Below are 22,822 nucleotides of genomic sequence, written 5' to 3' on the forward strand. Positions count from 1 at the left end.
GGAGCATTTGTTTTTACTCATTGCAGAAGGCACCTGTTTTGTTTTTTACTGCATTCCTTAGGCTCACAAAGCAATGGTTGTCAAGTCAGGGAGCATACAGAAGCCTTCTTATACTTGATGAATGCATTTGATCAGATTTTCTGAGCAAGCAAGGTGGTCAAGTGTGCATTCAACTGGCACTGGAGTCTCCACTGCATGTTTTTATTGAAGACGTGCTGGAGCCCTGGAAGCTAGTTTCGACACTGCCTCCAGTCAAAGTTTATTCCAGACTCCCCAATCTGCCAAAAATTGTCACATGTGACAAACAGCACAAGTTCAGTCATCATTTCAGATGGTGCTTGATATTGCTAGAAGAATTTCAATAGAGACGTTTAACAACACGGAGAATAATTGTAAATCAAATGGATCAGTTTATATAGGTGTGGAAACAAAAGAGAATGTGTGAGCTCACGGCAGCATTAGAAACCTTTCAACTCCCAAGTTCTGCAAAACCATACAGCCACAAGGACAGTTTTTTCCCAAAAACCAATGGAGGATTGGAGTTCTTTGCCACCGAGAGTTACTGAAGCCAAGAATTTCATGGCAAAACTGCTGCATCACAGTCTTCATTCTCACAATGGAGTCTGTAACCTATTATTCCCATGCAAAAAAAAAAAAGATCAATGCAAGGACACTGGCTTGATCCCTGCTCGTGCATTGTGCCACTGACACTATTTGCAGGGTGCGTAAGCCACATTTTACATAGTTTTTCATATTCTGGATGTCTTATGCACTTTGCTATTAAATTAGGTACCAAACAACATTGGCAGCAGCAGGTACAATGGACGTAAATAATAAAAAAGTAAAGATTTTTAAGGCAACAGGCTGACATGCGACATTGACTTTACCAGGCTTCTTGCATTGGAGTGAACATAGGCTCGCAACTGCGCACTGATCACAGTCTGAGCTCTCTGGTAAATTTGCTTTGATTGACCCTATACAGTTAAAACCTATTTCTGAAAATAAGAATCTGCTAACATTTTCTTGTTTACCCCAAAAACGCTGAACCCTAGATTTAACTATCCTTTTTTTGTTGTTGTTGTTGATACAGTCGAATCTCGTTAATTTGAACTTTCGGTTTATTCGAACTTGCGCTGTCGTCCTGTCAAAGTTGTGTGTATTCCAATGGGCAAAAGCACCCGGTAGTTCGAATGCGCAAACATTTGTAACGGTTAATTCAAACATACTACCCTCTGACAATGCTATCAGCAGCGCGCCAAATCACGCAGCGGCACCTCCGACCAGCGTTCCTCCGATTCTGCCATAGAGGAAGAGCCTAGGAGAGACCCCTCAATGCCGTGCACAAAGAAAAAAATAAATGGTGGCGGAAATTTGTGCGCAGACATGTGCAGGCGTGCATCACTGATTACTTCTGTTAGTGAGGGGTGTCCTGTACAGTCAACAACCAATTTTCTGGAGCCCCAATTTTTCGGTCATGTCCGGTAATCCGGATGCCTTTGCAACACTGCCAGGTACCCCACAGAGCCAATGTATAAGAACGTCTGAAATTTCACATGCAAAAAATGTTCGCCGTCCGATTTTCCAGACTTTTAGCCATGACTGCAGGCCCTAAACAGCATTAATCGAAGCCACTACCACCATGGCCATGTTGATTATTTCGCCGCCTCAAGCTGGCACTCTCAGATGCAGATCCACTGATTGCCGTAGCCACACTGCGGCAACGCTATGCCTAGCTACTTCGACGTTCACTACACCAAGCTTCTTGCTGTTTGGTACCATGTGTTTCATTGAAACAATTTGCCACTGTTAGCAATGGCGCTGACTCCACCATTGTAATCCTTGCCCACGGCTAAGGAGCGCGGAAAGCACGACGCATTGCATAATGCCAGTTTCCAAAAGTCAGCTTTGCCACAATACAGGAGTGTTACGCGGCGAACCATACTAAAAGACGGTGCAATTGTTATGGGAGATGGTATGTTTCTTTAATTTTACATGCATGCACCTGTCATTTCCTGCCCCAGTATGAGCGCCGATACACCTAATGGGTGTACTGGCAGGCCTTCAGAGCTATTTCTGACGTACCTTTGGCAATTTGAGCCCTTGGGGGCAGTAAAAGGCATGCATTCATTTTTTCAGTCCGCCCGATTTATCAAACATTTGCGCGGCCCTTCGGCATCTGCTAGCCACCTGGTTAGCTCAGATGATAGAGTGGCTGCCCTGGAAAGGCGGTGCTCCCGGGTTCGAGTCCCGGACCAGGACGAATTTTTCTTCAACTATGAGGCTTTTCTTTCGAGGAACCAGTATGGGTTTCGTTTGTAGCAATTGCTACGAACGGGTGGATGTCTGATTTTTCCCTTTATTCATTACTTCTCTCCACGTTGTGGGTTTCCACAGAACTACTACGTCAAACTTTTGCCTTTGCTTCGTGTTGTCGACAAATTCGACTTCGCCCTGCCATCTGCTAGCCGCCTGGTTAGCTCAGATGGTAGAGCGGCTGCCCCGGAAAGGCGGTGGTCCCGGGTTCGAGTCCCGGACCAGGACAAATTTTTCTTCAACTATGAGGCTTTTCTTTCGAGGAACCCATATGGGTTTCCTTTGTAGCAATTGCTACGAACGGGTGGATGTCTGATTTTCCCTTTATTCGGCCCTTGGGGAGTCAGAAAAATCAGACATTGACTTAATTTGCAAATATGTGCGAGTAAATCTTCTGAAATTTCCCACTCGTGTGTTAGCTCAGCGCACATGCTACACTGCAGGCAAGTCCTCCATTCAATTAGCTTCATTTAATTCAAACTTCTTTTAAACCAAACAAATTTTTGGGCCCCTTAAAATTCAAATTATTGAGATTCAACTGTAATAAATGTTCACTCATCATTTCATGCTGATCAGGCTAAAATCTTGCACTGCATGATGCCGCTAATAACGTGTCTGATGTAGCTTTTTAATACGTCAAGCCACCAGCCGCCTGCCAACTCGCCAAACCAGCTGCACTTCAAAGTTAGCAGCCCTGTCTGCACTCAACCAATGCTGTCGACTCTCACATAAGCTTGCCATGGTGAAGGGTTGTGTACTACCAGAATGAAACACAGACAGCAGAGCACGTACATGGCTTGCGATACGAGGGAGTGCTGATAAGTATTCAGTAGGGGTGTGTAAATACCGAATAGTAGAATAGATATAGTCATCCTCGCAAAGCTCCACCTGTAGCCACAGACGCGTCAATGTCTGTTATACGAGCGACAGCATTCCTTCCACTGTGCAAAAACAGCTTGCTTGGCCTGTGCAAGGAATGCTGCTGCCCACATACACTAACACATTTTCTGCATGTCGCCTGATATCTCCTGAAAGTTAGTGTATTTCCTAAAGTGAACGACCAAGAACACCGGAACCGTATGCCATGAAATTTGTGACATGGGTGCTTTCCTTTACATAGCATTTCTGATAGCCCAGTTCCTGAATGGCCCGTGGTTTTACAGAATAAGAATGCTTGCGTCAATAAAAGCACTTGCTACGCTCCTTCAGAATACGAAATATAGCACTGCTTGCCGCATAACATTATTGCAGTGTACTTGGCGCCTTTGGAAACGTAATTCAATAGTGCATGGCTTAGCAGAATATAACATGCGGCCTTGAGGTAGTGCATTTTGCAAAAGGGCTCAGCTATTTGTTCCTTCAATGTGGAAGTCATAAATTAAATCAATACTTATCTTCACCTTTGGAAAACAAATTCTCAGTTTTACCTGAAGGCAAAGCATGGTTTAGTGTTGCACTGAAGGTGTCTCAGGAGGCTGACATGATGAGCGTGGCAGTTGCACTTCAGGTGTTGCCCCTCAATAGCGCACATGATGGGATTAACAGAAAACATATAGACGCCGCTCTGTGTTGTCAGCATTCTCAGCGGGAACGCGCGGAGCGCTGATGGTGCTTTGTACGTTTCAGTTTGACTTTGGCTGAGCTGGAAGGTCCAATTTATGGAACCAAGCGTTGTTTTTTTTTTTTTTTTTTTTTTGGTACCTGGAGTAGTAGAGCTATACATATCTGGTTGAACATCTTGAAGGGGCAGCGCAAGACAACAAAGACAAAAGGCAAGAAACACAAGACGTTTCAAGATGTTCAACCTTCAAGATGTACAACCAGTACCAACTTGCCCAAATGTTGATTCCTCTACTATACATATCTGATTTACCTTGTCACTATTTTATGAGTAGTAATGACACACACAGCGAGCTCACGAAAGCACAATTAAATAGAAAATACTTTCATATGCTGAATGCACTGATAAACCAATCCAAAGCTGCCAGCAAAACATCGGCATTATTTGGCGTAGTAACACAAGAACAGATGCTCTATGGATGCTACGGATACGGAATCTACGGATGTAGATTTAGCTGTGCTGCCATAGAAAGTTATTATCGAGTTTCAAGTTTCAGCATGAAGTTTGAAACAGGAAGCTTTTGCATTTATTTTCCCCAGTAATTATTACTTTTTTTGCCAAATTAATGAAACACATAGCTTTGAAAGAATGCTTTGCCTATTTAAAATAATCTAGTGTTGCTTTTTAGCATCCCCTTACTTTTAGCGTGGAAAATTGCTTCAGATCCTGCCCCTTTAACAAGCAATATATTTTAGAAATGCTAATGGGAAAAACTAGTTTCTCAATTCGTATGAGCTGCCACAAGGCGATGAGATCTTTCTCTTGCTAATGTAGCCCACTTCTAAATGACATTTGTGGGGCTGCGCAACTCTTACGCGTCCTCTGATGTGCTGTTTTCCCTGTACGGCTACCGTCTCCTGTAAGCCGGCTTCACTGCATTGCTTTATGCGTCGGTTGGCGTGGTTGCAGATTAGCATGACAGATGGCACGTGCGTTGCACTGCTAATGCTACCCAACGGCGGGGTTAGTCAGACATGACAGGGAGTAAGCTCTTCCTCTTTGGCTCGTGGTCTGCAAGCAGCACGGACGTTCCACGCGTGCGTCAATCAATGCTTCTGCGAGACTGCCTCGTGAGGCCTCATTCGAACGCAACACCATTTGAATAACTGTACACACAAACAACCAGGCTTTAGTGGCCAGCATGGGGCGAACATATTCGCTCATTATCCTGTTACGGTGAGTCAGACTTCCTAGATTTGTCGCGTGCCCATCAGCATGTTCTGTAGATGGCAATTCGGCTAGCAGGCATTAGTGTATGAAAGGTGCAATAAATACCATTGCAACTGTTTGCACTACTGTGTTGTCGTTCCTTTGTTCCTAGAGTACGGGTGAGATGCCACACATTCAGAGAGCTTCCTGAAGAGTGGACTACCCATTAGAAATCCAAGCGCTGCTGAGTGCCCCTACTACTGAATGCATCTTCCCGAGTCGCTGCCCGTGCATGCCATTTGTCACATACAGTAGAATCTCATTAAACCATACCCACTTAATCCATAGTATCTTATTAAATATAGTGGTACATTGTCTACCAGTCACTTAAATGTGTACAATCCGTTCTTGTCATGTGCCCATCATAGAGCTCAGTTTCAGTCTCGCACTCCTACAACCAACGGATTCTGGACGAAGTGCACCAAGTGTGAGTTATGCGTTGCATGTGTATGTATTGTGCACACGCATCTCTGTGGCTGTTGCAGAGCCATAGCCTCCAAGCTGTGCCCTCCACAATCTCAGACTAGTAATCTTGGAGGCCATGATGGAGCACCCTCAAGAGATCCCATTGACGGTAAGAGTGCTCTTGCACAAGATCCTTTGTGACGCTGTTGCTGGCGAAAGTCTAGCACACGATCACCTAGTAAAAGCTGTGATGAGAGCCGCGAAAGTGCACACATGTGCACAGTTGATTTGTTCAAATGCCGCATTGCACATTTGCTGAACTTCACGACAGTGATCTGCAGACACGGCATGATTATTACAGGACCACACAATGTTGAACAGGCGAGTAAAGCATTGCATGCTGCGAGACATTGCTAGCAGAAATTTTGGAGAGACAAGGTGGTGGCGACAGAGTGCTACAGTTTTCGGCATTTTGCGATGTCGACAACAATGTCAACACTTGTAAAGATTTGCTCAAAAGTGACACTGTTAACTCTGTCAGTGCCGAGTTACCCAGCACAAGCGACAATGAGGACGATAACACTGAGCTGGAGGATGCGCTGTGTGTGACAGTTGCAAAAACAGTGTGAGCTCTGGATGTGATGTGGCCGTTTTCTGAAACGAGGGGATTAATGGACTTATTGGCCTTCCAGTGGATGGCTTCAAGACTGCAGTTGTCGCTGCGAGGCTGCCAAAGCAGCAAATGAAAGTGACGGATTTACTGTGGCTTCTTTTCACAAAATAAAAGGTTTCTTGGTTTTCTAGCAAAACACATTCCATCTCAAAGGTAGATAAGTGCATATCTTTTACTTTCGGGTATGCTGTAGTACTGCTTAGCACGTACTTTCTTCATGTCCTCGTCACATACAGTTTAACGAGGTTCCACTGTAATTGAATGAACAAATTCTTGGAAGTAAGTAGGATTAATCATGCTTTGATAAACTAGAAAAACCAAAGGCTCTGCTTTTGCTGCTCTGGCATCAAGCAGCTGTGATGATGATGAGGTCTCGATAGAAGGTTAACTCACGTATCCCTCTGGGTGGAGCTTGATGAGGAAGCGCTTGCGCTTGAAGCTCAGCTTGCGGATTTTGGCCCAGGAGAAGGTATTGATGCGTGTGGTGCCCTGGAACACTATGACACCCATGTGGGCCACTGCCAGATTGAGAGAGAGGCCCTCGGAGTCATGGGCAGGGCTCAGCCGCACCCCATACAGCTCACAGCGACGTGCTGTCTCCAGCAGATTGAGGTCTGCCTGGGCCGGACTCTGGCCCACATGTCGCTGATGGCACTCCATGATGCGTGCCTCAAGCTCTGCATCCTGGTGGGGCGCAAACTTGTAGCTTGACAGGTACGAAGAATCAGGGTAGTCTTCTGCCACATAATCCCCACATGAAGCTGCACACAAAGTTAAGCCAGTTCACTCAAGAGGCCTAAACACATACGGTGCCCAACACACAGCTTCTCAACATAGAATAGCACTTCATAAAGACATGGACCATTATCAAGGCCACAAGGCCACAGTTCATTAACAGAAACTCGTTTTCCTATGCAATCTCAAAAGCAGACCTATATCCCCATTTCTTGACAGTCTTCATAAACACATCAATATCCAGTGCAATGTTGCTACATCTTTCGTGAAATAAGATTGTTAGCACACTGGAGAACCCCAACAACCAGGGCAAAAGAGCTCTGCAGACTGGCATACTTACGTGGACCATGACATATGTGTATCACAGTTTAACATTTCAGTGGAAAGTACAGAGCAGAGAACTCTGCAAGAACTCTGCAATGTCAAAAATCAGCAACTCAAATCATAAAGTGGCAGGCTGGCAACTTTGTGGTTGCTACCACCGGGAGCAAACACCAAGTTGATGTGCCACACATCACATAAAAAACCATGGCCAACCACTGGTGAAAAAAAAGGAGCCAGAAAAAAGCAGGAAAGCCTGGCAGAGAATCAGCATCTTCTTTCGTCCTGCTCCGTACATTATGACATCCCAATTGATGACATTGATGGTCTTCAATGAACAACACAGTCACAAGGCACTGTAGTTTGTGGTCAGCCACTTGTATGATCTTTAAATCTTTATGTGCTCTGCCCATGTGAAGCCTTGTTGAAATTTCTAATCACTCCTTACATTCCTCGAGTTATTGGACGCCTTATCTACACAAAAGTTGGTTAAGCTTGAATGGTATGGCAGCTTTTGTTTGCATACAGGTGCCAACATTCACAAACAGGTCCTGGACTCCAAACAAGTAGAAAGACAGCTATTCTGACACTGCGTTGGTTCTCAGTGTGTCACAACCTTTGTAGCTACAAGCTATCCCAAGGCCCCCTCTTGACTAGAGGCAGATTCACATTATTACTTTATATGGTAAATAATGTGGAAATGAAACAAAAGGTTATCATTGTTAAAGCCACTGCTCCTGAAAAAATTCAAGATGACATGCGAGCCACTACGCAGGCTTGGTCCACTCACTGACAGCTGGTTTCAAGCCAGCAGGCTGAACAATGTGAACAGGATGTGTGCTCACCCTGGACGATGTAAGAGGCCAGCAGTGCAGCAGTGGGGTCACTACACTGAAGGAGACCCTGTGACAGGTCCCTCTTGATCTGCAGGCTGAACAGGTACCTAGCCAGAAAAAATAGGCTGCTTGCTCAGCTAGCACCATATGACTGCAAATAGTATTTACGTGCACATATACTTGGTGGCTTTTTTTTTTTATGGTAAAAGAATGTAAAAAGATCACCTGTGGCATATAGCAGAAATCTATCTACTCATTGAGCTGGATTACTCGAAGAGGTGGACAATTTCATACTTATTCGAATATAAGGCCAGGCTTTTTTCCCCAGAATCCTTAGCCTCGAAGTCACTCGCCCCACCTTATACACAAATTTTTGCCTTAAGCCGTGGCATCATGGCAGCAAAAATTTCACTTTATAGTGTGGATTTATGGCAACGCATGCCGCAATGCCACGTAGCCACATCATAAGGCGAAATTCGCATTCTATGTTAGCAATTGAGCATTTTGGGCAATTCCCGCCAAGTATAAATCATCTGTCGGCTACTCTATATTGCCTTCTATCAGTCTGCATAGACTAATAGAAGGCGATATAGAGACTTGGGTCCCCCTACTGGTACCCTTGCCTTATAATTGTGACCACTTGATAGTTGAATAAATACTGTACACACAGGAAATAAAAATGTATAACTGATTAATTATCAGAATGTCACTAAATAACTGTTTAATTAATTGATCTAGCGCACATAATCCGATATAGGAATTCAAGTCACTAATTTCACAAGGTGTATCCACTTAAACAAATTTTGAAACTAGCACCAGCTTTAGGGTGAGCGCTGCCCAACTTACAGCAAAAATGCACTGTTGTTCCACCTTTCAACCAAACACCGTTTTAGGCACTGAAGTTAAAACATTTGTGGAATATCAATACATTTTGATGTAAACTTTGGGGACGCATATCTCGAAAATGATGTCACTCTCATAATTCTTTCCAAGTGGATACAACGGTCAATGTCACTGGCTGCAATTCATAAACTGCAATAGGCATTGTAAATTAATTAGTGTAAACAGTAATTAGCAAAACCTTAATTAAATAGTCAGGCATTCATTTTGACTTTTCGTGCAAATAATGTTGGCCACTGAGAGTAATCCTTCTCAAGAAGTAGAATTATGCTACATGCCATGAGTGATTTCTTAATATTTTGTTAACGATTAAATAAAACATTCTATACACTAGCCTGAATGCACACACTGAGAGGACATGCATAATGTTGAGACAAGAACATAATCAGATAGCTGCGTCATGTGGTAGTGGTGCAAACAAGATATAGCACAGCCCTAACATTTACATTTTTTTTTTTATCTTAGCCAGCTCTCAACATGAGAAGAGATGGATTCACATAACTGATGCAATAACCATCTAACACACACCTTCATGAAGCAAGACAGTAATTTTCCTTCTTTGCAGATTAAGCGGAATACGCCACAATACTGCAGCATTCACACAAGTATAATAGAAGAGGAGTACTTCGAGAACTGCGTAAATAAATAGAATGCAGTCGAATCTCATTATAATGAGGTCACATCGAAAACAAAAGTACCTTCATTATATCATACATTCATTACTATAAGCATACATGCTGATATCAACGAAAAGAAAAATTGTGATCACGTCTATGAGAAAGAAACACAGTGCGATGCCTCCAACAGGCCAGCAAAACTTGTGCTGATATGTGGCATGGGAACAACAATAAATGACATAAAAACATATTGATATATTGCTAATATGTAATTATGTGATTGGTGTGATCGCATGGGATTTCCACGCTGGCCTGTTGGCTGCAGTCCAATTAAGCCAAGCCAGAACATGCACACACATCCAGAATCTGCTATTTCAACATGGAGGAAAAAATTTTCATCCATGAATTTAAAGCAGCGCTTGCTAAGTACAGTGACTGACCAATTTCTCGACTAATTTCTGAACAACGGCCATCAGTGTAGTCCGTTCATATGATCCCGCGCTTGAATGCTGACAAGGTCTAACGGTATGAATATATTGATAAAGAGCTTCCTGTGACAAGTTGTCTCCAGCCACTCTGCTGACTGTAGGCAAATTTTTTTCGCCACCGTACTGCCTAGACCACTAGTGTAAACCAGCGCCACCTCCATGATAGTTGGCAACCAAAGTTGCAGTTTGGCGCTGAGTCGACATGGCAGCAACTTTCTTGACAGCTGCCATTTTTACAGCCTCATGCACGCAGATCATGTAAAAATATTCAGTGGCGCACCATGCGGTGTCCAAAATTTTGGTTGCCATTATACACTGATACACTGGAAAGACTGCGGGGAAGTTTCAATAAACATGCAAGACTGAAAAGTCAGACATCTGAAAAATTGGTTGGCAACTGTATTTGACATTCTGCACCATTTCATTTGACCCTACCTATTCTACCAGAATAAGTGAAAACTTGGTGATACGATCACAGCTGGTACAAATTTTGGGGTAATATGAATTTCTACAATTTCCCGGCCAAGCGCACTGTATACTATGAGCTACATTTCAATTGTCCCGAATGCTCCCCTCACTGTTTCGAGTGATACGAATGAGCAAGCCGCGACGGCTGCAACCGCTGGCAGCAAAGTGGTGAGGAGACTGCGCCGAGCATGCCGAGGCAGGTTGGCAGGTCGGCAGGCGGACCGTTTTCGTGTTTGCAGCGCAGGGGGAGGCCGGCAGAAGGCAGCCGATAACACAGTGGCAACTGAGCGCACAGCACGGAGTGGAAACCATTTGGCACTGGCAGTCTCTCCCACATTCTTCACCACTCGTGAGGCTCGTGCTCTGTGCTGTGTCTATTGTCCTCGCAAAGCCAGTTTTCCAAATTAGCTACTGGACGACCTGGCAAAGAAGAAAACCCAGAAGGACATCCAGGGCTTCTTACATCGTGAATAAATTTCTAAAAATTAATTTCTGGCTCTTTAAGATGCCGATATAATTAGTTTTTCGGTGATGTTTAATTACAGTATTACAACTGATTATAACGCAGGCTTTTCTTTTTCAGGCAAATTGAATCGAAAGCCACATCCACAGCGTTTGTACGCTATGCCGCATAACACGGTTGGATTACCGCAAGACTGACTTTAAAATAGTTATGCAGAAACTCCACTGGAGTTGTCTAATAGTGTTTTTCACTGGTCGATCTGGAGCAGGATTTCTTGCTCTGCAAAGGTGAATCCAGATTTTACTGGTCAATCTAGAGTGAGTTTGCGCTTTCCAATGGTCGTTTCAGATGAACTCTCTCCCTGCAATATCACTTTCACTTGCTCCGCTGCCAAGGAGTGAGTACAGGCGGAAATAGGAAGAGAATCATACGTCACTTCCGCTTACTGTGGGACGGCAGCTTTGGTTGCCATAAGAATTTATTTATTTATTTATTTATTTATTTATTTATTTATTTATTTACAGTACCTTACAGGGCCCAGAGGCCATTGAGTAAGGGAGACAAACAAGGATATCATAAATGCAAATCATACAGGTCAAAAAGAAAAATGGAAAGCATTGCACACGGCTAGTACTAAAAAGCAGCAACAAACATAAGAGCAGAAGTCAGTTTGTGTGACGTGTGCGCACAGACATCTGGTATGATCCATGGCGAAGCATTTTTGCCTTCCGCTGGTAGATTCAAATTGGTGAAATCCGAGCACTCGCTCCAGAATTTTGGCAGCCGCTCCAGATCTACCAGTGAAGAACACCATAAGTGTGCATAAGCATTGTGCCACTTGCTCATCTCCACTTTTACGATGCAACGTATGTTGTTTACAGTGATTGACGAAGCAGAAGACGGTTGATTATATGTGTGCTTTATCGGGCTTGTAATCTGTTTTTGCTCTTAATCTGACCAGTATACACCCTTACCAACCTTTATCATTCATTATCAAACTTCCCGAACTCAACCTGGCCTTTGTCAACCTTTATCTGTTTTTATCGGACATCATCTAACCCTTATCAGTCATTATCAACCTTATCAGACTCAATCCCACCTTTATTAACCTTATCAGACACGAGCTGACCCTTATCAACTTTATCGGTCATTATCAACCTTATCAGTAATTAATAAAGAGAAAATGAGACATCCACCTGTTCGTAGCAATTGCTACGAATGGGTGGATGTCTCATTTTTTCTTTATTAATTACCTCTCTCCACCTTGCGAGTTTCCGAAGAATTATTTTCGTCAACCTTATCAGAATTGATCCAGCCCTTAGCTGTCCTTATCAGACATGATACGACCCTTATCAACCTTTATCTGTTCTTGTCAACATCATCAGAATTGCTCCGACCATTATAAGCCCTTATCGCTCTTTAGCACCTTATCTATCCGTGTTGAACCATTATCAACCGCGATCAGACCCATATAACCCCTCATCACTCCTTATCATCCTTATCAACTCATTGACTGCTCACCTAGCTGTGTTGCACGACAACATACAACATGGTACCACAGGGAAAACACGGGGAAGGCGGGAGATGGAAATTGAAGACAATGAGCAAAACGAGAACAACATGAAAGCAGGAGCCAATGTTTCGACAAGTGGACTTGTCTTCTTCAAGGCGACATATGCTTTCCTCGCCACAGTATATATAGGTGGGGTTCTTCTAAAGGGGAGAGGGTGTAAAGTGGATGTGTGTGGCAACGAGAGAAGGTGTGTTCGCGTGTCGAATTGAGAATAAAGGAGTGCTGTGCACAAGGCTAGGGACCCGCCCGTCTGTCAATCACATGTCAACGTCCGTGTGTCAGCCGGCGTGTCAATGGCGTGCACAGCAGCCCTCTATTACCTGTTTCACTGGTGGTCATAGGCTATCGTGTCTCTGAAAGAGATAATACAAGGAGCGACAGAAACCGGTGCTCATAAAAAAAAAAATAAAAGGAAAATACTGAAATGCTATAAATAAATAAAGGGGGTAAAATGGAAAGAAGGAAAAAGAAAAAGAAAAGATAAAAAGGGGAGGGTACGCAAAGAAACCAAACTAAATGTTGTTGCCTATAGCTTGAAATTTAGCATAGCGAATAGATTCTAAAGCTCCCTTTGAAACGTTTATGCCTATTGGTTGCAATGTCTTGAACTTAAGGATAAGGTATGATTCTCTGTATTTTCCTTCTCGTTCAGAACGGAAATTTGACTGTAAGATGAACTTAACTTAAACTCTACATCATACAGTCAAATTTCCGTTCTGAAAGAGAAAGAAAATACAGAGAATCATACCTTATCCTTAAGTTCAAGACATTGCAGCCAATAGGCATAAACGTTTCAAAGGGAGCTTTAGAATCTATTCGCTATGCTAAATTTCAAGCTATAGGCAACAACACTTAGTTTAGTTTCTTAGTGTATCTTTTTTCTTTTTTTCCTCCTTCTTTCCGTTTTCCCCCTTTATTTATTTATTTATACCATATCAGTATTTCCCTTTCTTTTCTTTTTTTTTTTTTTTTTTTTTATGAGCACCGGTTTCTGCCCTTCCTTCTATTATCTCTTTCAGAGACATGACAGCCTATGACCACCAGTGAAACAGGTAATAGAGGGCTGCTGTGCACGCCATTGACACGCCGGCTGACACACGGACGTTGACATGTGATTGACAGACGGGCGGGTCCCTAGCCTTGTGCACAGCACTCCTTTATTCTCAATTCGACACACGAACACACCTTCTCTCGTTGCCACACACATCCACTTTACACCCTCTCCCCTTTAGAAGAACCCCACCTATATATACTGTGGCGAGGAAAGCATATGTCGCCTTGAAGAAGACAAGTCCACTTGTCGAAACATTGGCTCCTGCTTTCAACATGGTACAACATATTCATAAGGTTCAGATATATTCACCTTCTGCAAGCATGGGCTAAACGCCCATTGGGTAAGACACTCAGCTTCCAAGTGTGGAGTTCTTCTTCGAATGCTTCCTTTTGAATTTATTGTTTTATTTTTAATGGAGCACGTCGTGTTACACAATACAAACAAACCAACAGACCAACGAACAGATTTCCTGGGTGAGTCGCCTAAGAATGCTTACACATTAAAGCCATGCCACAAACTGACTTTAGGAAAATGGCCATCACTGTGCAACACATATCAAACCCTTGTCCATTTTTGTTGCTAAATAAAAGGGTACACATTAGATTTCTACTTTGTTTAAGAGCTTTAATGTTACCTCTACATCAGTTTTCTACATTACACACATAGAAAGTGGGCGCACATTTGATGCGGGGGCATGTTAGAATCTGAAAATAGTGCTGCAAAATGAATCAACAGTGTGTTTTGACGGTTTTTCTGCATCTTGTTTAATTTGACCTGCCAGATAATTTGACAAGTTTTGTTGGTCCCATCAAGGTCGAATTAACAAAAGTCGAATGTATCGGATAATTTATTATATTCATGTTTATTATACCAAGATCTGACTGTAATACACTAAGTCCTAATTATGTATAATAATGTTGCTGTACTTCAAGGCGTCTAATTAGGCAAGTGTAATGTGGTGCGAGATAGTGGTTGTATATTCACACTAAGTAATAATTGAAATCAACATGAAAAACCAAACAAGTATGCTTAATTTCATAAAGATTGATTTGTTTTCAGAACCAGAAAAGTTTGTTTTCCAGACCAGAGTCCCTCCTTAACGTTTTGCAGTTGTACATGACCTACATAGTCATTAAAGGGGTCCTAAGCTGTCCCTCGGGCTTGGTGAAAAAACAGTCTGCAGATAGCATATGCTGCTGTGAACATCTCAGCCAAGAGACGAGCATGGCCTTTGCAAGCGGAGCTTTTTTCAATGCCTTACACTGTGAAGGCTACGTGAAGCGGGGCATTCCTGCCACTGTGGCGCGGAGTTCAAATTTGATTTTGCATGTTCATATAGATGCCACTACTTGCGATTTTGGCACCAACGAAGTACCAAACGCGCCTGACCTCGGCGAGCCACAGTGCACTCAGCCAGCAGACTCGTCACGATATCTACACTAAGCAACAGACCGCAGCTACATGCAACTGTAGTGCGTATGTGCAATGTTTGCTTTGTGCACAACAGTGCTTGAGAGCGCACTCGCGCTCATATGCTACACTCTGGCCACGCAATGTGATGCAGACCGCCGGCCTTGTCCTACACCAGCTTGAATAGCTTAATACAAAGTGAAGTCTGCCAAAGCGTCTAACCAGGAGCGACCAGGAGTGAGCACGTGCTGGCAAGCGTGCATGTGGTCTGACCTTAAGTTTCACATGGTTTGAGGCTAGTTGAGTGTTCGAGACTAGTCAAAATTAGCAAGACCTGACGGATACAATTCTGATAAACAGGGTGGCCAACGTTTACTTCTTGTGCGGGTGGCCGTGGCTGAGCGTGAGCAGACAGGTCAAATTAATGAGATTTTACTGTGTTTTCACTGGACAGTGCCAAACTCAGCCAAAGGGTCTATTATTAGGGTTAGCAGTACAAAAAAAAAAATATATCACTGGTAAGGTCACTGAAACCTCACCTTGTAAACTCCTCTTCAAGTTGACATGGATCAGGCGTATAAAACTTGACAGCAAAGTACATGACAGGTGACACCATAGAAAGGCCCATCTGGCGGCACATGGGCTTCTCATTGTCCAGCCAGTACTGCAATGACAAACACAAAAAAGGTTATGCACTAAATTCAGAATGCAGTTTTCAGCATGCACTAAAGTTTGTTGGTACCATAAGCACCTCTACCTTTTCCTTTTTGAGTGTACACAAATGTTTTCTATATGGCATGAATTTGACTGTCAGTGCATTTTCATTCACCACAGCTTACCCTTCCCAATAAGCAAAACTACTGATATCAAATCTAAGAAGGATATCCATGCTTAGCAATGAGCCCATCAAATGTAGGCCATCAATGTCTCAAAATAAGCAGCACATGTTGGGCAAATGAGCGACAACCACTGCAGTGCGATGCAAGCTAGAGCACAGCACGGGCCTGGCCCAGGCCCATGACACCAAGCCCGTGCACAAGCGTACATCACCGAGCCCAGCCCGGGCCCGTGTTGCTGAGCCTGGGCATTCATTACTAAGCTTAGTCAGGGCCTGCGTGTGCACGACCAGTAAAAAAAAATTTTTTTATTTACTTAGAGATTGTACCGTATGTGTCAAACTCACCTCCTCACAGTCTAATCAGCTGCAGTGTATAAGCAATAAAAGACCAAAATCTTTGTTTTTCCAATGGGAACATCGGTGATATGGCCCACTGTGCCAGTCCTAACAAGCTGCATATTCCATGTCTGTTCACTTGTGCATATACACAACACATGCATAAATTTTGGTGACTTATTGTGCATGTCTATGACGGCTGAATGGAATTCTGTGACACTTGATGGTGACTTTTGCATTCGCCACGTCAAGCTCATTGCAATGTGCTTTTGGTCCATACCAATGGGTAAATTTCCTATCTGTGCCAAAATTTTGCTAAGTGTTATCTACTGAGATCTGGAGCCTTAGAGCTGAAACACCTGTGCCAGAATGGCTTCAGCACTACAAACAGCACCAGTACTGTGATTTTGCTGCTCATGTCATTCGCTATGTATGCTGAGTATCAGTATAATGCCTATGGTGCTATGTTGTGCAGAACAAGCGGTGCGTCAATACCATGCTCACATATTTAGCTAATGTGGTTACGACAGCATTTACAGTGGTTTCAACAATCACGTCTATTTATTTCCTTTGGGTCTTTTCAATACGTACTTCAGGTGTGCTACAATAGTCAAGCTCAGTGGGATGCTTACTTCTCTCACGTCCCCCGACATTTTGTCTTCCCCAAAGAATTATTGATCTCTTGACATTTAGCTTTGCCACATTACACACACATGACAGAGGGAGCTGATTTCAAGTTCATTAGCATAAATGAATATTGTCACGTTGTAGTGAAGATGAAGAACACAGTAGCAAAACAGTGAATCACAAAATTTCTTTTTTATTGGACAAACCTGTTCTCACAAAAGCAAGTGACACTTGGAGCAGGATAGTGGCAAGCAGAGTCGGCGATCGTCCAAATCCGATAAGCAGGTCAAGCATGTTAGCTTTTATACATGACTCGTCGAAGGTTCCAGCATAATTGTTGCTGCCCACGTGCCTTCCAGAAAGTACTACACAATTCATGCCGCACATACAATCAGATTACACAAGATTCAGTGACAACAGACAATAGATAGAACTATCTAACATACGAGAAACTTTTGATACATGCATCCGTGCCCTGTGCCGAGCGCTTACGTTTAACATTTGTTAGCCGGTGAAAAGCAGTCAATGGAAAAGATAAACAAGTACATGTGTCAATGCCCCCTTTATAAAAAGCATCGTCTCGATGCTCCAAACAAACCTAAGAGCGAAAAAAAGAGTACCTGTACTAAAGAAAAACAATAACAAAGCAACAAAGAAACAAAGTCCCAAAGTGCGTCAGCGGGCGCAGAAAGGCTTGAGGCACACAACAAGGATGACTTCAGGCCATGTGCAGTGCTGCTGACTTCAAAATGCCGTCTGGCATGACCTCACAGTCCAGTGTGGCAATATGTCACATGACCTTGAAGGGTCCAAAACACATCGCAAAAGTTTCGCCCCAAGTCCTTGTCAGCGTCTCAGAGTTCAAACCCAAACACGGTGGCCCGGCTGGTACTCCACGTAGTGCCATCGAAGATTGTAGTGCCGGCTGTTGGTCCTCTGCTGGCTCTTGATGCACAGGCAGGCGAGCTGTAGGACTTTTCCAGCATGCTGGAGATAGGCGACTACATCGCAGATGTCATTGTTGGTGACATGCGGTAGCACACTGTCAAGCGTTGTCACCTTGTTCTTTCCATAAACCAGCTCGAACGGTGTCATGCGCATTGTTTCTTGCACAGCCATATTGTTATGGCACGTTCACACTGGGGAATCCGGCGTCTAGAGCGAACGGAATTCTCCTGCCGCCAAAATTCGCGTCGTGCACACTGCTTGCCCACCGTGCCACCGGAATGCGATACAGAGCCATCTGCTGTGTAGAACGCTCACCTCCAAACAAGCATGGGATATCCCGGATGTTCCCGCGACATGAAACTAGAGGGCACTGGAATGGGGGAGTGGATCCAGCGGACGGTTTGGTAAGCATCGAGGATGTTGCAAAAAATGCTGAAATTACGGCGGCGCTGCAGTCGCCTTCTCCTGAAGCTCCGCCTGTTTCAGCAGCACCCATTGGCCGAGGTGAGTTCATGGGCTCAGTGGCTGTTGTCTGCTCAATGCATCATCGTTGTCGTGTCGTTAGCATTGTTTCTGTCACACTTTCTCCATTTTATTGACTGCAGGTCAGCGGGGAAGAAAATCCCTGTTTCGGCCACAGACTATCAGAACTAGATGCAGCAGAGTGAAACGCCTGTCAAAGCTCCATGCAGCTGCGGTAGGGTTGCTGACACGACTGCGTCCGATTGGCGTGCAGAGCAGCTTATTCAAGTGAAGGTGACAGTGGCACCACTAATTTTTTAATAAAAAAAATCCTCAGTGGAGAGCCCACCGTGGACCTACTCCCCCTTTCTAGTATACCGTATAGAAACCGCGCAGTTACCTCCGCTTGGGTAGATTTAGCTCGTTTTTATTTTGGCCGCTTCATCACTGCTTGCAATGGCAATAATAAACCCTGAGCAAGAAGAGGCAGCATTGCTAGGCCTGCTGGCAAGCACCTATCTGGCGATGTGCAACGCTCAGAATCATTCGCCGAAGAGACGAGGCCACCGGCGTTGGTGGGTTCGTCCTGCTTTGCAAGAGTGCGCGTAGCTTGGTCACGCCACCTTGTCAGGTCACTTAGTCCTTGTGCTTCGCGTGGTACTTGTTGAAAAGGACTGGGCGGTTACGCACCAATTTGATGAGAATTTCCAATGTCGTGACACGTTCGAAGACTGTGATATGACGAGAGCGTCGGGCTTGGCTGCCATCTTTTGAATAGCTGAGATGCGCTCTGATTGCTCCACAGTGAGAGAATCCGGCGGCAGCTGCCGCAAGAATCGGTCCGGGGGCAATCGGTGTGGAAGGGGCTATTCTGGCGGATCTTGCCGTTGCCAAACTGGGTTCCGCGCCGCTCCAGACGCCGAATATCTCAGTGTGAATGCGTCATTAACGAAGATTACGTATGGAAGGATGGCATCCCACGTCTTGTGTTCGACATCTGCATACATATCAAACATGTTGGCGAGGGTCTTGTTCAGCTTCTCCGTAAGACCATTCGTCTGCAGGTGGTAGGCAGTTGTCCTCCTGTTGCTTGTCCAGCTGTGTTGCTGAATCATTTGGGTGAGCTCTACTGTAAAAGCTGTTCCTTGGACAGTGATGAGCACTTCCAGGGCACTATCTCATAGCAGGATATTCTCGATGAAGATTTTCACCTCTTCAGCCGCACTACCTTTAGGGAGGGTTTTCGTTTCTACGTAGCGAGTAATCAGTAGCCATGACAATCCACTTATTACCAGATGTTGACACCAAAAAGGGTCCCGAAGGGTCCATCCCGATTTGTTGGAACAGTCAACAAGGAGGCTCGATTGGCTCTTGCAAGCTTGCTGGCCTTGTTATAGATGTCTTGTGTCGCTGACAGTCTAATGAATGAATGAATGAATGAATGAATGAATGAATGAATGAATGAATGAATGAATGAATGTGTGGTGTTTAGTGGCGCAAGGGCCAGGTATAGCCAAAGAGCGCCAAGCCAGTATTGATGAGTTTACAGTGGAGTTATGACTTCTATGAAGTTGATGTGACATGGCAGTAAAGGGGCCTTAAAAATGGTCGCTCTAAAGTGCATAAAGTCTACGTGTAATAAAATTATGATGACAAATGACATGTACTATGAGCATTAAGGTGCATTGCGAAATAATGATACGATATACAAAATATGTAGGGTGCTAATATTGACTGGTGCACCACTGCCTCGTTAAAGCCCTTGAGACAAGGGCCTGGAGGCATGTGCTATACAAAACAACTGTATCACAGAGGCATCCTCTCGAAAGAGGATGCGCTATAAATTTAATCGGCTTATAGCATGCAGGACAACATCACTTAAGAAACTGAGGACTGCTTTGGTGTTAAAAAACGGTTCTTTACGAAGAAACATAGCCACGTGAAGAGGGATGCAATAATGATATGTAAGAAGAAAATGTTTCTTTTTTCTCCTCATATTCGGCTTTCCAGCACTCCAAGAGGACGTGGAGGACAGTCAGCCCTTCACCACACCGACCACAGGTTGGAGGTTCATTTCCAGTAAGCAGAAAATTGTGGGTACCAAATGTGTGCCCCATTCTGAGACAACAGAATAGGACATCTGTTCACCGTGGTTTTGTGGGGAAGGCCAGAAACCTAACTGTGTTTTTATAGCATGCAGTTTATTGTTTATTTCTGCGTTCCACATGCGTTGCTAGAGTTTTCGCAGTTTCTTTCGTAAGAAAGGCTTCAGATCTGTGACAGGGACAGCAGCCGTAGGAATAATAGCTAGTGATGTGAGTGATGTGGCCATTTTATCAGCTAGTACATTGCCTTCTATGCCTCTACGGCCAGGTACCCAGCATATTGCTTTATGTCTATGTGATAGAAAAATATTGCATAAGAGTGAGTAAAGTTCAATGAAAACAGGATTTGTATGCTTTTGCTTAACGAGTTTGTGAATACTGTTGCTCTGTCAAGTTTTAATTTCTTTATACGTTTTACTGCAGACAGTACTGCATAGGCTTCTGTAGTGAAGATACTTGCTTGCGGGTTCAGTACATCAGATTTAGAAAAAGAGGAACCAACAGCAGCATAAGATACACCAGCATGCGATTTCGACGCGTCTGTATAGAATTCGGAGCAGGAGTACTTCGATTGAAGTTCACGGAAATGCATAGCAATTTCAAGGTCAGGTGCGTGCTTTACGACCTCTACAAAGGATACATCACAGTCTATCACCTGCCACTCCCAAGGCGGTAATAGGCATTAGGTGATGCTCGAGAACTGGGACATCCATTTCCTCACTAAGTTCTTTTGCACGCAGTGAGGGAGTCTCATAGAGGGTCTATTACGAAAAAGTGTTTCACACGTCAAGTCGTTAACGGTTGTGAAACACGGATGTTCCTTATTAGAGCACACTTTGAGAAAATAGGTGAAGCTGATGTATGTTCTCTGAAAATTGAGTCACCACTCATCTGACTCTACAATAGACTTTCAACAGGGCTTGTTCTAAATGCGCCAGTGGCCAGGCAGATACCCAGATGATGAACGGGGTGGTCTAACATCTTTAGCGCGCTCGGTGCGGCAGAGTGATATACTATGGCACCATAGTCTAGTCGTGATCGAACTAGGCTCCTGTAAAAATTCAGCAAACACTTCCTGTCACTACCCCATGTTGTGTGGGATAGGATTTTAAGTAAGTTCATTGTTTTTAGACATTTTGCTTTAAAAAATTTTATGTGTGAAATGAAAGTAAGCCTGGAGTCAAGTATAACACCTAAAAATTTGTGCTCTTTGTTGACAGGAATTTGTTGTCAGGAATTTGTTGTTGGAATCTGGAACCAGGCCTCTCTTTCTTGTAAAGAGAACACAAGAACTTTTTGGGGGGTTGATTTTAAATCCATTTTGGGCTGCCCACTTGGACACCTTGTTTAACCCCTGTTGTACCTGTCTCTCACATACTGTAAGGTTGCAGGATTTGAAACCTATTTGTATATCGTCTATGTAGACGGAATAAAAAATGGCCACTAGTAGTGAAGCACCTAGTGTGTTCATCTTAAAGATAAAGAGTGTGCGACAGAGTTCGCCTCCCTGGGGTACACCGGTTTCTTGTATAAAAGGTCGCGATGATATGTTGCCGATATTTACACGGAAGATACGATTCGACAAATACCTTTCAATTATTTTCAGCATATTTCCAAAAATGCCCATTCCCGACAAGTCTCGCAAGACTCCGTAACGCCATGTTATGTCATCCGCCTTCTCCATATTGAGGAATCTCAATAAGAAAAACTGTTTATGTACAAACACATCGTGGATATATCCTTCATGCGCACAAGATGATCGGTTGTCAACCGCCCTTCTCTGAAGCCACACTGATAGGGATCGAGCATATTGTTGAGTTCAAAAAGATGTATGAGTCTGCAATTATTCATTTTTTCAAAAACAGGGTGTCTACCAAGTTGACATTTCCTAATTCCCTGAATTTTCGAGGTTTTCCATGAGTGCGTTTGCAAAATTCTCTGAGTGACACAGAACTCTGTTTTATGTCAAGAGATGGGCTGACACCATGTCGCCCAATGGTGTCACTGTCTAGTAAGCATGCTAAAAAATTAAAGAACGACTTAATCCAGCTTGAATAGTAAGGGGTAGTGTTTATTTTATTCAAAAAGAAAACAGAAGGGAGGAGCTAGTAAAATGCGCAGCGAAAATAAGATATATTGGAAAAAATGCATAAAACTCAAAGTGAGACATTCTCAAATATGAATAAAAACAAGATGCATACAGAAGCAAATATTCTCAAAGATGATCTATTTCTATCAATTTTATCCCAAGGTGCTGGAGACTCCATATAGAAGGCAAATCAAGATGGGAGAATGCCTCTGAATTTTATAGTGACCCATCGTAAATACATAGTAACTAATATTCATTAATTGTACAGTGAGTTGCGCTACGTTTCTTCAGTAAATATATTGAGTCACCCGCTCAAATTACTTGCAAAGGT

General features: G+C 43.6%; 1 protein-coding gene and 1 non-coding gene across 4 annotated transcripts in view; one reads left to right on the forward strand and one right to left on the reverse strand.

The window, feature by feature from the left end:
• Cdep (Chondrocyte-derived ezrin-like domain containing protein) overlaps window positions 1–22,822 on the reverse strand; it is a 231,451-nt gene that overhangs the window by 164,065 nt on the left and 44,564 nt on the right. For all 3 annotated transcript variants that reach the window (XM_075679830.1, XM_075679829.1, XM_075679831.1), the window contains exons 4-6: window positions 15,626–15,750; window positions 8,123–8,220; window positions 6,615–6,982 (exon numbers count right to left, since the gene is read on the reverse strand). In XM_075679830.1, the coding sequence (XP_075535945.1) occupies window positions 6,615–6,982; window positions 8,123–8,220; window positions 15,626–15,750 (591 nt within the window). The remainder of the gene's footprint in view (window positions 1–6,614; window positions 6,983–8,122; window positions 8,221–15,625; window positions 15,751–22,822) is intronic.
• Window positions 2,468–2,542, forward strand: TRNAS-GGA (transfer RNA serine (anticodon GGA)). The gene has a single exon. It is a non-coding gene; the product is annotated as a tRNA-Ser (tRNA).

The sequence above is a fragment of the Dermacentor variabilis genome, chromosome 2 (genome assembly GCF_050947875.1).
Source record: "Dermacentor variabilis isolate Ectoservices chromosome 2, ASM5094787v1, whole genome shotgun sequence".
Taxonomy (NCBI): domain Eukaryota; kingdom Metazoa; phylum Arthropoda; class Arachnida; order Ixodida; family Ixodidae; genus Dermacentor; species Dermacentor variabilis.